Consider the following 14642-nt stretch of genomic DNA (forward strand, 5'->3'; position numbering starts at 1 on the left):
TCTTATCATTTTTTCAAAGGAAACACAACCTATTTGTGGGAGTTTCTTTTAGATCTACTTCAAGATAAAAATACTTGTCCTCGGTATATTAAGTGGACTCAGAGAGAAAAAGGCATATTCAAGCTTGTGGATTCAAAGGCTGTCTCTAAACTTTGGGGAAAGCATAAGAACAAGCCAGATATGAACTATGAAACTATGGGACGAGCTCTGAGGTAGGTACACAAGAGAATGAGTTTTCAAATAAAACCTACATATTTCTGTATTGTCTATTAGTTGTTTAAAAAGAAGCTCTAAAAACCCCTTTTTATAACTTCTAATTTGGGGGGATATTCTAGAGGAGTTTCTTAGGTTTGGAGGTAGATGGAGAGAAAGATTTTGGTCTAGACGTCTAAAATTTCAGCCATCACTGGAAACCCATTTTTGCAGAAAAATGTGCTTTTGCACTTAGGACTATTCCTTAATAAGAGAAGTTGAAGACCTTTAAGGAAATTAAACCCAAATGAAATACAGTTTCTAATACAGCTTTTTAGTTCCTATGAGTTTGTTATAATGGATTTATCTTAATATGAAATTTTGAGAAACCCACAAAACTTTGCAGTGTACATGGCTTCTTCTAATTAGGGGTGTTTGTAAATGGACACATCGTCTATATGACAGTATTCACATATCCCACATTTATCCCTACTAAGTACCACTTGAGTAATTTTTCTACATAACGTCAGATTGTTTTTATAACCTGTGTAAATCACAGTTGAATTTTTACTGATGTCATAAGATACAGTAAAGTATTTGGTATTTAGGTTGAATTACTTCCTTTAAGAAAGAGAACTTGTAGCTATTTTATAAACCTAAAGGTTAAAGGAAGTGTGGCACCAGGTTCCAACTTCATTCTTATCCAAGTTCTTAGCCTTTTGAACAATCCCCAGCCAGCAAGAGCTTCTTCTCATGTCTAATGGGAGTAAGAGAATGTTTGTGTTAGTGTCCATTCCACATGGTGTTTTGGGGCGGGGCAGGGGGTACGCAAAAGATGTAGTAATACACTTGCTTCATTTAGTACTGTTTCTGTTACAGATACTATTACCAAAGGGGTATTCTTGCAAAGGTTGAAGGACAGAGGCTTGTATATCAGTTCAAGGATATGCCCAAAAACATAGTGGTCATAGATGACGACAAAAGTGAAACTTGTAATGAAGATTTAGCAGCAGCTACTGATGAAAAATCCTTAGAACGAGTGTCACTGTCTGCAGAGAGTCTCCTGAAAGCAGCAACCTCTGTTCGTGGTGGAAAAAACTCATCTCTGAACTGCTCCAGGGCAGAGAAGGGTGTAGCTAGAGTTGTAAACATCACTTCCCCTGGTCATGATCCTCCATCCAGGTCTCCTACTACTACTGCGTCTGTGTCAGCAACAGCAGCTCCAAGGTCAGTGAAGGAAACTATATACTGTTTTTAATGTCAGCAGTCTAAAAATCCACTGTCGTCAAGACTTTGAAGAGTGTTTGATCTTTTAAATGTATTTTATTGTTACTGTTAAAGTAGAGGTCTCAACTAACTCGAATTGTTTTTATGGTTTTGTAGATGGAACTTAACGTGGGCATTTGTTTTTAAGATCTGTTTCACAATATTTCATATATTCTAAATTGTCAGTACACCTGTAAAATTTGGGAACCTTAGTTTTGTACATTACAGGTTTGCATTCATCTTTTTGCTCAAGAGACCTATTGTCTACTTTAACATTAAATCAACTTTTTTTGAATTTACTAGGACAGTTCGTGTGGCAATGCAAGTACCTGTTGTAATGACATCGTTGGGTCAGAAAATCTCAACTGTGGCAGTTCAGTCAGTTAATGCAGGTGCACCGTTAATAACCAGCACTAGTCCAACAACAGCAACCTCTCCCAAGGTAGTTATTCAGACGATCCCTACTGTGATGCCAGCCTCTTCTGAAAACGGAGACAAAATCACCATGCAGCCTGCCAAAATTATCACCATCCCAGCTACACAACTTGCACAGTGTCAGCTGCAGACAAAGTCAAATCTGACTGGGTCCGGAAGCATTAACATTGTTGGAACCCCGCTGGCTGTGAGAGCACTTACCCCCGTTTCAATAGCCCACGGTACACCTGTAATGAGACTATCAGTGCCTACTCAACAGGCGTCTGGCCAGACTCCTCCGCGAGTTATCAGCGCGGTCCTGAAGGGGCCAGAGGTCAAATCAGAAGCAGTGGCAAAAAAGCAGGAACATGACGTGAAAACTTTGCAGCTGGTACAAGAAGAAAAACCAGCAGATGGAAGTAAGACAGTGACCCACGTAGTGGTTGTCAGTGCGCCTTCAGCTATTGCCCTTCCTGTAACTATGAAAACGGAAGGACTAGTGACATGTGAGAAATAAAAGAGCAGCTCTACCGTGGACTTTAGACTGTTAGTGATAGAACTAACACAAATATTTGCAAGGGAGGTCATCAAGCAAAGTCAAAAGAAGACTTTAAAACATTTTTAACGCATCTAAGAAAACAATCAGACTTACTGGAAATAAATTACCTATCCCATGTTTCAGTGGGAAATGAACTACATACAGAGATGCTGACAGAAAACTGCCTCTTACAGTAGGAAACAACTGAACCCGTCAATAAGGAAAAGGATTGAAAGGGACCAAGCAACTCACTACAATATCCAGTTACACTAAGACTTGGAACACTAACACTCTGTAAGAGGTTATATAGTTTTCAGTGGGGAGGGGTTGGGACGGGTGATCTCATTGTTACATAGAGCAATTTTTGATGCATTTTATATGCATACCAGCAATTATTACTGTGTTCACACAGAACTCACTTAACTGGTGCTATGTGAAGACTGCTAATATAGGTATTTTAGAATGTGAATTGAAAATGGATCCAAAAGCTTTTCAGAAAGAGGATAGCAAAAAAGACCTAGTGCGATTTTTTTTTTTTATATCATATAGCTTAAGCTGATTTAAAACAAAGGCCTTAGACTAATTTTCAGTTTTCTTTATTGAAATAAGCTAATGGCTTGTTTGTGTAAAGCTTTTTTTATTAAAAGAAAAATTTTAAAAATCTTGTACCTAGCACAGTATTGTTATAGAATTTACATGTAACATTTTATATGGTAGTTTAAGTCTGTCAGTTTCTTAATTGTGGACAATTAACAGTTGGCTCTGGCCTTTTGCTGTAACCTGCCTGTGTCACTCACTTAGCCCTGGCATCTGTGCAGACATAGCAGTTTCAGTTCTACTGTCACTTGGAAGTTCAGGCTCAGCATGAATTTTTGTCAGGTAGCTCTAATACCTGGTGTTTTTGTTTTTTTTTTTTTCTTCCTTCCTTTTTTTTTTTAGTTGAAGTTTAAGAGGGAAAGTACCAGTGTTCAGATTTGAACTATAATAGTTTGTATATTCAACATTTGAAGTATATTCTATTTTGTTGTACTCTTGTTTCAAAGTGTATTCAAGTAGGTTTTCTGAAATATAGAAATGAAATTTATGTTGTGTTTTGGTCTCTGGTGATATTTATAACAATATTCAAAAGCTAGTATAGAGACACTGTTTAAGTATAGAAGTCTTATTTCTCCTTCCCAACTACTGTGTGAAAAAATTTTCCTTCTGTTTGTTTCATTACATTAATATTTGGCAAGTATCTGCATGTTGCCACTTATTTTCTAATTACTATCATGAACTATAATGTTCTACTTACCATGAGTTTATTATTTTAATGTTGGCCACACTTAAAGAAATTTCTCAAACAGACCTTTTGAGGGTTAAGAAGATCAAGTGATACTCTAGCCCTTTTACAAATTAGGAAATGGAGGTACTAGAGGGATTACATGAATTTCCTAATTTCACACCAAATTAGGTCCTGTGACCCCACATCTTAATGCTCTTTCTACTACAAAGAAAAGTTGTCTATTTTTACATCTTTTAGAAATTTAAATAAACTGATACTTAATGTTTTGTGGCCTTCAGTTGTGCATTTGATCAGACACTACTTAGGTTGACAAAGATTTTTATAATAGCACCCTTTGTAATCGTTTAATTTTCCAGACATACCTGATGGTACTTTTTAATAAAATCTCAAAGAAAAACTCACTTGATTCTTATCCCATTTGGGAATTAAGCTCAAATTTTACCTACTTTTAAGACAGTTCCTAAAATTTCAGTTTTCTTTGGCACTTAATACAGTTGTCTTCTTTTTTGCACTATAGTTTCATTTCTTTAGTTATACTCCATGATATTTTTGGAGGGCAAAGAATAGATAGCTCATACCATACCTACACCTTTCTCCAAATGCTGAGTTTATTGACATTGGACATGTGTTGGTTTTGGTAACATATTTGCTAAGAATCTAAGTCATGTGCTATGGAGGACAACTAAAGAGACTTCAATTTTGAGTGAATAATTCCCCCCTCACCACTGTATTATTAGTTGGTTCTAACTGGGTTAAGTCAGAACTACCTAGCTTATCTCCACCACACTACCTAGACATTTTTTTGTCTCAGAAATTCTAAGTACACCTAAGGTCCAGGTTTGGAAACAGATGTAGACAGTATATACTGATCAGAGTGTTTCTGATTAAAATTCTCAGTGGTACGGCTTTTAATCTCAACCCTTCCAAACTGTAAACCACTGTAACTTAACATTTGCTTTTTCGTGTCCGGTATGCTGGAGAAGAACCTTGTAACAATGGCTTAATGCCACTGTGTATTCCAGCCTCACTAGGGCTTGTGAACAATAATCAGCAGTCTGTCCATTTATTCCTTAGGTCTGTTTCCAGCAACAATTCCAGCCTTACTACCCTGCTTAACCGAATGACCAGTATACCTCTTTCTAGAGAACATGGTGGTCCAGAGCTATGAACTCCCTCCATTTCTGGACCCTTGACTGTAAGAACATCTACTTTCTCTGGCATCCATCCTTACCCATCTGTTTCAGGAAGGAGGCAGGGGTGCCTTCCTCCTGTACTCCGTCTTCTCCCCCCTTCATACCTTTGTGGTCTCCTTGTTCCAACAAGTTTTATAGCCTATTGCTGTCTCTCTTCCGTAGCTGAGTTCTGGCTTAAGAGAAACAGTTCTGAGATCCAACAATCCAGTAGTAAAATTAAACAGACACTTCATTTTTTTCATGGGATCTTGTGCCTTAGCCTACGTAAATTCTTTGGTTTTCCATGACATCCTTCTGGTTTACTTCCTGCCTTCTTAGTCTGCTTTGCTCTCCTTCAGTTTCCCATTTAATGTTAATACTTAGCAAGATTCTGTCTGTGGGTCTCTTTTCTTCAGATTTTCTTCAAATTTTCTTCTTTACTTCAGAGAGTAGGTGTACAAATTAAATGAATATGTTAAGGATTTAGAACCATTGCCTGGCATATAGCAAGCACTCTTAAGTGTTTACTATTACAATTTCACTTCAACTTAATGGTTAGTTTTATTCATGCCTGTGGTTTTTACTACCAAATGTGTAGTAAGACTCAGGTGTGTAGTAAGACTCAGGTGGGTTTATCTAACTGCTTACAATTTCCTGATTTCCTCCTGAATGTCTGGTCAAACTCTGTTCTAAAATCTGTTCTTCTTAGCTCAGTAAATGACACTACCAGCAGTCCATTACTCATGCCAGAAGAAACCATTCTAGACACCTTACTTCCTACCTCCCATCATTCACCAAATCCTATTGATGTTACCTTTTAAGTAGAAAAAAGTACCTTTTTTCCCATCCTCCCAACCTTTTTTCCCATCCTCCCAACCTTTACTGCTGTCTCACTAACCCTCCCTCTACTCTTACTTATAAATGCAAATTTCATCACTCCCTTGTAATTGCTTTAAATTCTTCAATGGTGGGGCGCCTGGGTGGCTCAGTGGGTTAAGTGTCTGCCTTGAGCTCAGGTCATGATCCCAGGGACCTGGGACTGAGCCCTGCATTGGGCTCCCTGCTCAGCAGAGGGTCTGCTTCTCCCTTTCTCTCTCTCTCTGCCTCTCCCCCCTGCTTGTGCTCTTCCTCAAATAAAAATCTTTTAAAAATAAATTCTTCAATGGCATCTCTTCCTGAAAATACAAAAGTTCAAAGTGTAACATATAACATTTAAATCCATTGATCTGGCCTCTGCCTACCTTCCCAAGCCTTATTCTCTTGCTACTCTTTTAGTCATCTCTGGGCTACAGACATTCCAGACACCTACACCTCACTGGGCCATTCCAACAGATGACTACTCTCTAGACCACTCTGCGTTCACCTAGATAGGAGTTCACTTTATTTACTGAGTGAGAAGTGACAGACATCAAAGTAAAAAATTTCTGAAATAGGCTTCAAAGGTTGGGGAATGGTCCACCTTGAATTGAGTCTAGAGACTGAAAAGTATAAAGTATGTGAAGACAAGGGTTAGGGGAGAGGAAAAGGCATCAGCAGTGGAAATGAAGGACTGTTCACAGAGAATTAACAGGACAAACGAGGTAGCATTTCCAGATATGGTGGGCAGTGCTATCAAGTGTAGCAGGAAGGGCTAAGCAAATGAGGCGAAAGAAAAAGCCAGAGATTGTTGATACAGTGAAAAAAGGGCAGTTCCACCAGAGGGGTGGCCTTGAAGGTGGAATGTAAGGGATGGGGCACCTGGGGCATTACCAGTGGCTTGCCTGACACCTTGCAATACCTCACTATGGAGAAGGCATCTCTGATGACTGTACAGAAGTCATGTGTAATAAGAAGTCATCAGCTGAACTTCTACACAAAGAACATTTTGGCTTTGGGGTTATTTCCGAAGTATCTCTTGCTCCTTTTATTTGAAATCACCTGGCCTATTCTAAGGGCACTACACAGCACATTGTTTTGGGGAGGCCAGAGTAATAACCCTACTTTAGTTCCACAGCCATCACCACCACTTCTCCCTGTATTACGCTTTCACCCATTCACTATACAAGCCCTCTGTGCTTGTGACTTATCATCTGTACTTCAGCCTCTCTGTTACAATCATGTCCTCTGTAATGAAAACTGATAGTATTCTGTAGGAAGTCAGTACACAGTGATGCCCGTCCTAATGAGAATGAGGTTACTATTCACTCTGCAAGTGTGCTGATTTGCCTTTCTGCACTACCCCTCCAGAGCTTTGAAAACTCAAGTGCAGCAGGGAGACGGATTTGATTTCTATTTCACTCTTTAAGCAACCGTAACTTTTTTGAACACTGCAACTCAGCAGTAATGCTGAGTTCAGGACTTAAACACAATATATCACAGCTTCTAAAGTTAGAACTTATAAACAGAACATGACTGCTTAATGCAAAATACTCCAGGGGCGCCGGGGTGGCTCAGCTGGTTAACCATCCGACTAGGTTTTGGCTCAGGTCATGATCTCGGGGTTGTGGGATGCGGCCAGGTGTCCAGCTCTATGCTCGACATGGAGTCTGCTTGAGATTCTCTCTCCCTCTCCTTCTGCCCCTCCTGCTCATGCTCTCTCAAATAAATTTCAAAAAAGTACTCCATATCAAAAAACTGAACTGTAAACAGGCTATAAACCAACAGTTGTCTTCTCCCAAGATACTGTTTCTTCCCATCCCGTTGTAGTAATGTTTAACTTTGAGAAAATGTGTATTTTAGAAGACTTTCTTTGATGAAGTGATACCATCACTGTCATAATACGTGAAATAGAATTTACATAATCTGGAAATTATTTTGGAGTTGTACGACATTCATTGTTAACACAATGGTAATTTTGCTGACCGTTAGAATCACCTCAGAAGATTTAGAAATCCTGTTGCCCACGTCACACTCCGTACCAAGTAGATTACAATGTATGGGAATGGGAGCCAGGCATCAGTGTTTTTCATCATCTCTAGATTTCACTGTTGCCGTCAGGTTTGGGAACCAGGTATCTGCCATATAGATACAATCAAGGAAGGCTTTATGTCCGAGGATCTGTGTCCTAACATAGGCTTTTCTAAAATGTTCAGTGGAAAAAGGTAGTTTGAGATGTATCTATTAAGTATTAAAATGGGTTTCTGAAAAGCCTACATACTGTAGATTTCATCAGTTTAGTCTACTAAAGTCTCCTCATATTTAACATCTCTGTAAGCAGTCAGTCTCAAAGAGTCTTAGCTGTGTACTAATGCCAACAGTGCTGCCCTTGTTCAACATACTTTTGAATTGCTTCCTGGAGCACTGCCTAAAATTTAAAACACAATTAATAGAGGCAAGTTTTCTGCTGAGGAAGATTTTAGTTTTAGAAATAGCCAAGTCACTTGAGGTTAATAAACCGATGTGAATCAAGCTAGATAATGCCATATTTGGTTCAAAATGAGATGTGGCTATTAAATTCACACTGGTTTTGAGACCTTCATAATGAAACTGGATGTGGAAGCAGTTTCAAAAAATTTCAACAGTATTTTTGAGCTGTGGCAGCAGAAACTCACATCGTGCTGATGTGCCTCAGCTTAGTGTTTTTAAGAAACTTCGGGGTGGTCTGATCCATTGCCTATATTACAAATAAACTGAGGTTCAGGAACAAATGGACTCCTCAGTCTCAGTCCAGCTGATCAGTGGCAGACCTAAAAACATAGTTTTAGGTCTGCCTCCCAATTTAGTTTTAGCCTCAACCTATATTCCCTCCCGTCTAAAAAAAGGGGGGGGGAGGACAGGGCGGCGGGGGGGGGGGAAGTTAGCTATCCTATCATGTAATGATCCTTACTTTCTCACAAACTAGATCTTAAAATGTTGTAGAATTTTGCTGTGTTTTCTTCAGGTTCACCAATCTATGGAAACCAAAGTGAGATGTTGGACATGTTCCCTGTGTCTAGTCTTCCATCATCCTTCTTGATTCATGTCTGTCCATATTATAGATAATATTACAGATAATGTCTGTAATTGTATTTTGACGTTCTTGTACACAAACTGTCTCCATCTAGATGCCTGAATCTGTTTAATGTAGCAAGATAATTTATACTCTATTACCAAAAGAATTTCAGATAGTTTACATAATCTAAGTGAAAGCCAAAAAAAATAAAAAGGGTAAGAGAAAATTAGGCAAAGAAAAAAAGACAGGATGGCAAAAGACAAAAGCATACAGACTTTGTAACAACATTGTAAAGTGTCACCAAATAATTAAAATTCAGCTATAAGGTCTGGTTTTGAATGTCTTAGAAGCCAAAGCAAAAAAGGTAAGTTGATCAGTAATGAGATTCATATAATCCAGTTTACCAGCTGCTTAGAAGCAACAAAGCTTTTCCTAGCATTCTGTCAAGAGGAATAGCTGTGTCCGCATGTCTAATCATAGGTGAATGTTTTCTTAGACGTGAGCTTTCCAGAAATCTAGGGATCAAGGGCCTGGAATTATGAGTATTCTGTTTCATCACACAAAGGCAATATTTTTTACTTTACCTGTCAAAGTAGGGTTGATACCCTCTCATGAAGTTAAAGAACCAGATCACCTACAACTTCATATATGCTTGGAAGAAACATTTAGGAAAAAAAAATCTTCACCTATTTGGGGCTTAATTTTCTATTAATCCTATTTGTTCTGCATTTTCAAATTGAAAGATGATTATTCTTAGAATTGTTAAGAGTGGGTTGTTACAACATCCATGAATATTTTAAGACATCAAGTCCGATGCCCTTCCCTTTCTTGCTTTGAACTTTTGAAGCAAGGTTCATTGACTTGTATCTTATATAACAGTTTATGATATTATTTCACAAACATCTCACAAATCTATGGGGTTGACAGGGCAGGTGCGAAACAATCCTCTGTGGATGAGAGAACTGAGGCCCTAGAGGCCCTAGAGACGAAGCAACCTGTTGAGGGCCATGCTGGGCAGAGCTGTCTTCACTTAGAGCCCAGGCCCCTCTGTTTGATGTTGTTTTCCCTCCGCTTGTTTTATTTTTTTTTAATTAAAGATTTTATATATTTGACAGAGAGAGACACAGCGAGAGAGGGAACACAAGCAGGGGCAGTGGGAGAGGGAGAAGCAGGCTTCCCGCGGAGCTGGGAGCCCAATGTGGGGCTCAATCCCAGGACCCCAGGATCATGACCTGAGCCAAAGGCAGACGCTTAACAACTTGAGCCGCCCAGGCACCCCTTCCCTCTGCTTGTTTTAGAAGCTCCAGTCCTCTCCCACTCTGGTATCTAAGCCCCTCTAGATGAAAGCTTGCCTGTGCTGTATTTTTATACACGTCATTAAAAAAAGCTCTTTCTGCAAGTACATTCATTTTTTGGATGCCTTTCCTTTTCTAAAACTGAAATCAATTAGGATTATGAGCATGTGTTTTTATCTTTTTAGAATTTATATCTTGGATATAAACTTCCTCAAGCCTAAAACTCATTATCTAATTATATGCAACATTCACTATTATAAAATCTTGGATGTTTTAAAAAAAATGGCTCCAGTACAGAATATCTGCATCAATTTCTTCCTCTAGTTTGAAACACTATTAGAGTAACTGTTCTTACTGCTTCCTTCTGAAAAGAAGTATGCAAACAGTAATAGATGTTCTACTTTTTAACTACTTTACTGTATTGGAATAATGGAGATCTCTTTCAGCTGCGATTTGGCCTCTGTATCTTGCTTCTATTCTATATTGCATACGTACTACAAAGTATTTGCCTTATATTTGACCATTTTTCACTGGAACAGATCTCTTCCTCCCCCACGTATCACTTCTATCTCCAGCTGTACTCACTCACGGCCAAGGGAACATGTTGGTGGGGAAAGAAGCAAGCATTTTGGAGTCAAGACAGACCTAGGTCTGAATACTGGCTCTTCTATTAGCTGTCACTTTGGTCAAATGATCTGATGTTTTACATTCCATTTTAAATTAATAGTTGGAGAAAAATTAATTCAGAGTAGTTGAAAGATCGTATTGAAAGCTCTTGGAGCCAAAGGTAAGGAACTCAAATGTTAGTTTCTTCTTATGTATACACCATTATTCTTTGCTTAATGAATGAAGTGGTCACTCCTATTCCTTTCACCTTGTAGAAGGCAATCTACTGAAATAGGGCACGGAGAAAAAAAAAAATCCATTGCCACTCTCATTCTCTTCGAATACACACAATTTACTTCTCTTTTAAGACTCTTCTTATGACCACGGGTAAAATATGCGATATAAAAGGAAAAGCTGAACCAAAAGGTACAGGGGGGTGGAGTAAGAGAAATTCATTAAATGGAACATGCCTAAAAATTTACAATACAGATTTGTTACTTACCATTCTGCTTCTGGTTACTCTGATAGACCTAAGGCAAAGGTGTCTACAAAGACTTAAAAGGAAAACTAAAATATGAAGTACAATCCAACAAGATTTAATATACTACTAAAAATTGTTTACATAAAATGCTCACATAACTCCATTTTAAATAAAGACAAATACAAAACCATCAAACAGAAGCATACTGCCCTAACTCCAAAGGATAACTCAAGGAGAGTTCCACTGTAATTTTCCCCCTATTTCCTTAATTTATAGGCACATTATAATCACATGGTTATTTCCAGCTTTTTTGCTCATTAGCATTCCCAGCCACCCCTAGTCTAACCCTCAACCCATAGCCTGTTAATTCATGTATTGGTGGACAACATTTGAAATGCAAACATTATTTTCGCTTTCATTCTCATCCGGATTTGCTCTCTTGGAGCTGTTGTGATAGTTTCTCTTCAGGTTGGTGTACTTTGGGGTACACAAACAATATTTAATGTCTATATCAATCAGTATTTGGTTTCTCAACAGTGATGATGGTACCATTATCATGCTAAGATTTGAACCAAATGACAGTTGGTACAGATGTTATTCCGGCTAGCCATTCCTTCCAGGAAGCCCCAAGATTTTGTGTATACAATGTACTGAAAACCTCATTTATTTCAAAAGTAGTTCTAATGCAGAATATTTGGGTGAACCATTTTGCAGAACTCCAACCGTGATCCCTAGGGATACTACATAAGCATAGCATAGATGCCTTCAATGTGCAGCTACAGATCCACTTAAAAAATGAAGGTCTGTGCGTAAATGGGATACTGTGGGTCACCATGTTAATAGTATTAAAAGATCAAATCTACTCCCAGATTCTTTTTGGACTAAAAAGACAAGATACTAAAATCACTAGCTTTAAAAGACCATTTATTATTCTTAAATATTTACAACTCATGGGTTGAAGTATTTATCAATTTATTGCCAATAGGTTATTTGTTGGGATTTTGCTTGAAAGGGGCTTCACCTGTTATATTGTACCACTTTTATTTCTTATGGAAGAGAAGTCCAAGTTATCTTTCTAACGTTTTACATTCTTCTTTCTAGACATTTTGAACTAGCCACTTGGCTCTCTTAGATTTTAAGGATAGCCTCATTAATAGGCTTTCTAGTTTCCTATCTCTGAAAAGAAGGCCCCACTTACTTTCTTAGCTACTGCCATATAACAGTTCCTAAATAACCTAGTGTGAAAAGCACAGTCCAATACAAACAGACATTGAGTGACCTCAAATGTGTATCATAGCATTCCAATGGAAAGCTATAAATGCCTACCAGTGATTCAATAATGAAGACTATGGAATCTAAGAAACACAATAATGGGAACATGGAGGCATAGCAAGGATTACTTATGAAGAAACTATCAAGGAGACCTGATATTTCCACTTAAATAAACAAAAAACCCTGTCAGGCTAGTCCCTTTATACACTAATATTGTTAGAGATCCCAAATAAAAAGATCTTAGAGATTTAAGAAAACCACTATAAATTACTCTATAACTTATGTTTTGCATGGTTTTAAAACGTTCACAATGCTCTATTTATTTAATCTTATATGAAAATATAAAAAAATAAATATTGCCATGCATATCTTGCTGACATTTTAAAAACCACAAATAAATAACTTGAAGTGCTATCTAGAGAAATTGCTCCTGTATACTTGTTAATTATGGAGGACTCAAGCAAGTCTATTTTTATATAGCATTCTTAAACTGAAAAAGCTACAAAACAAGCCTCATTTTTAATGCCCTTAAATGATCCAAATGTAATGCTAAGGGAAAGAAAATAATACAAGCCAAAACTGGAGTGCAAACACCTTCTTTGCTGTAGGTTTTAATGGAAAAGGTTTGTGGATTAATGGGATTCCTTCCCAAGGGCATGCTGGAAACATGGAAAATGACATTAAAAAAAACTGGGAATCCTTCCTCAGGCAACTTCTTATCCTATTTTGGTTTCCTGAAACATCCTTGGTTAAGACTCTTGTGATAAAAAAGACAAGCATTTATAAAAGTCCATCAGGTTCCTCATTAAAGCTGAAGTCACACACTAGAGATAGGTGGTCTGAAGGATAATTAAAAGATGGTAGCCGGTTGGGTCCAATCTGTTCTTCAGTGAGCAAATCAAGAGCTGACCTCACACTTAGAGCATGTTTAGAATACCAGATATAATCCAGTGTATGCCGGCACTCCCCTGAGGTCCGGATCTTCCAAGTAGTATACGGAGGTTCTGACTGCCCGTCAGCACTCAGCAGCTTGTAGGCACTATTCAGGTTGAGGCTGGAGGAAGCAAAGTGTTTGTAGACCTCCTCTGTTGGCTCTGCATTGAAGTCCCCACAAACAATAAGGGGAATCTTAGCTCCTTGGGTGATGTTCTGCAGGTTCTGGAGGAGGTCACAGCCTTGAGCTGAGCGAAATCGTTCCCAACCAGTACGTGCTTTTAAGTGGGTGACAGCAATACAGAACTGCCGACTGGACTCCTTGCATTCTAGAGTTTGTGCAATGGCCACCTGATTGGTTTTCAATGTCATGGCCGTCAGCCTAATATTGGCACTGTTGACTAGCTTGAACCGGTTTTGGAGGAAAAACAAGGCACAGCCATCTGGTCCATTGTTGTGTTCTACATCTAGACAAGGTGACCAGGGCTTTGGGAAAAACGTGCCCTGATAGCCCAATCTACTGAGGAGTGGTTGGAAGGTATCAAAATAGTGGTCCACCTCTTGGAGGCACAATATATCGGGCTGGTAGGCTAGGATTTCTTCTAGGATGAGACATTTCCTTTCTTCCCACTTGAGTGCTTCCACAGGGCATTGTACAAAGTTGTCTTTTCCTTCTCCAAGAGCTGAAATAAAAAAGCCAGTCAGTTGTCACAGGTACTTAGAAGTCATGGTTCTATAGCAGCTAAGTACCTGGAAGTCTCCTTCAGTTTAACACTACTCAAAACCCTCAGAATGCTTTCTCTACTTCAGATACTTTGGGTGATTCTTCTCTGTCTAAACTGTATTAACCAACCAAACTGGGGCGCCTGTGTGGCTCAGTCAGTTAAGCGTCCGACTCTTGATTTCGGCTGAGATCATAGTCTCAGGGTCGTGAGACTGAGCCCTGCATTGGGCTCTGCTCTTGAATGTGGAGCCTGCTTCAGATTTTCTCTCCCTCTACCCCTCCCGTGCTTATGTGTGTACACATACATGTGCATGCTCTCTCTCCGTCCAAAAAACCCAAAAACAAAAACAAAACCTACCAGCCTAAATAACCTCTTAATATCGAGATAAGGCAAGCAATTTATTTTCTTTCATATTAAAACTGTTTCGTGTGACAATATTCTAGGACAAAAAAACTTTTAATTTTTAAGTTTGAGCCTTAAACAGTGTTCTTTGTAATTCTGGGATAGAAACTGTCAGATGAAATAAATATATTTAACTTTATATGCAAACTTT

General features: G+C 38.6%; 2 protein-coding genes across 13 annotated transcripts in view; one reads left to right on the forward strand and one right to left on the reverse strand.

The window, feature by feature from the left end:
- The window catches only part of ELF2 (E74 like ETS transcription factor 2), a 112022-nt gene extending 108528 nt beyond the window's left edge, over window positions 1-3494 (forward strand). For all 12 annotated transcript variants that reach the window (XM_088021033.1, XM_028102232.2, XM_088021035.1 and 9 more), the window contains 3 exons: window positions 20-212; window positions 1072-1419; window positions 1762-3494. In XM_088021033.1, coding sequence (XP_087877159.1) covers window positions 20-212; window positions 1072-1419; window positions 1762-2389 — 1169 coding nt within the window. In that variant the 3' untranslated portion in view covers window positions 2390-3494. The remainder of the gene's footprint in view (window positions 1-19; window positions 213-1071; window positions 1420-1761) is intronic.
- Window positions 3495-12066: 8572 nt separating this feature from the next.
- The window catches only part of NOCT (nocturnin), a 28660-nt gene continuing 26084 nt past the window's right edge, over window positions 12067-14642 (reverse strand). The window contains exon 3 of the mRNA XM_028102241.2: window positions 12067-14047. Coding sequence (XP_027958042.1) covers window positions 13212-14047 — 836 coding nt within the window. The 3' untranslated portion in view covers window positions 12067-13211. The remainder of the gene's footprint in view (window positions 14048-14642) is intronic.

Source organism: Eumetopias jubatus, unplaced genomic scaffold (genome assembly GCF_037043125.1).
Source record: "Eumetopias jubatus isolate StellerSeaLion01/CBP00866 unplaced genomic scaffold, mEumJub1_p1.0 scaffold_2, whole genome shotgun sequence".
NCBI classification, from domain to species: domain Eukaryota; kingdom Metazoa; phylum Chordata; class Mammalia; order Carnivora; family Otariidae; genus Eumetopias; species Eumetopias jubatus.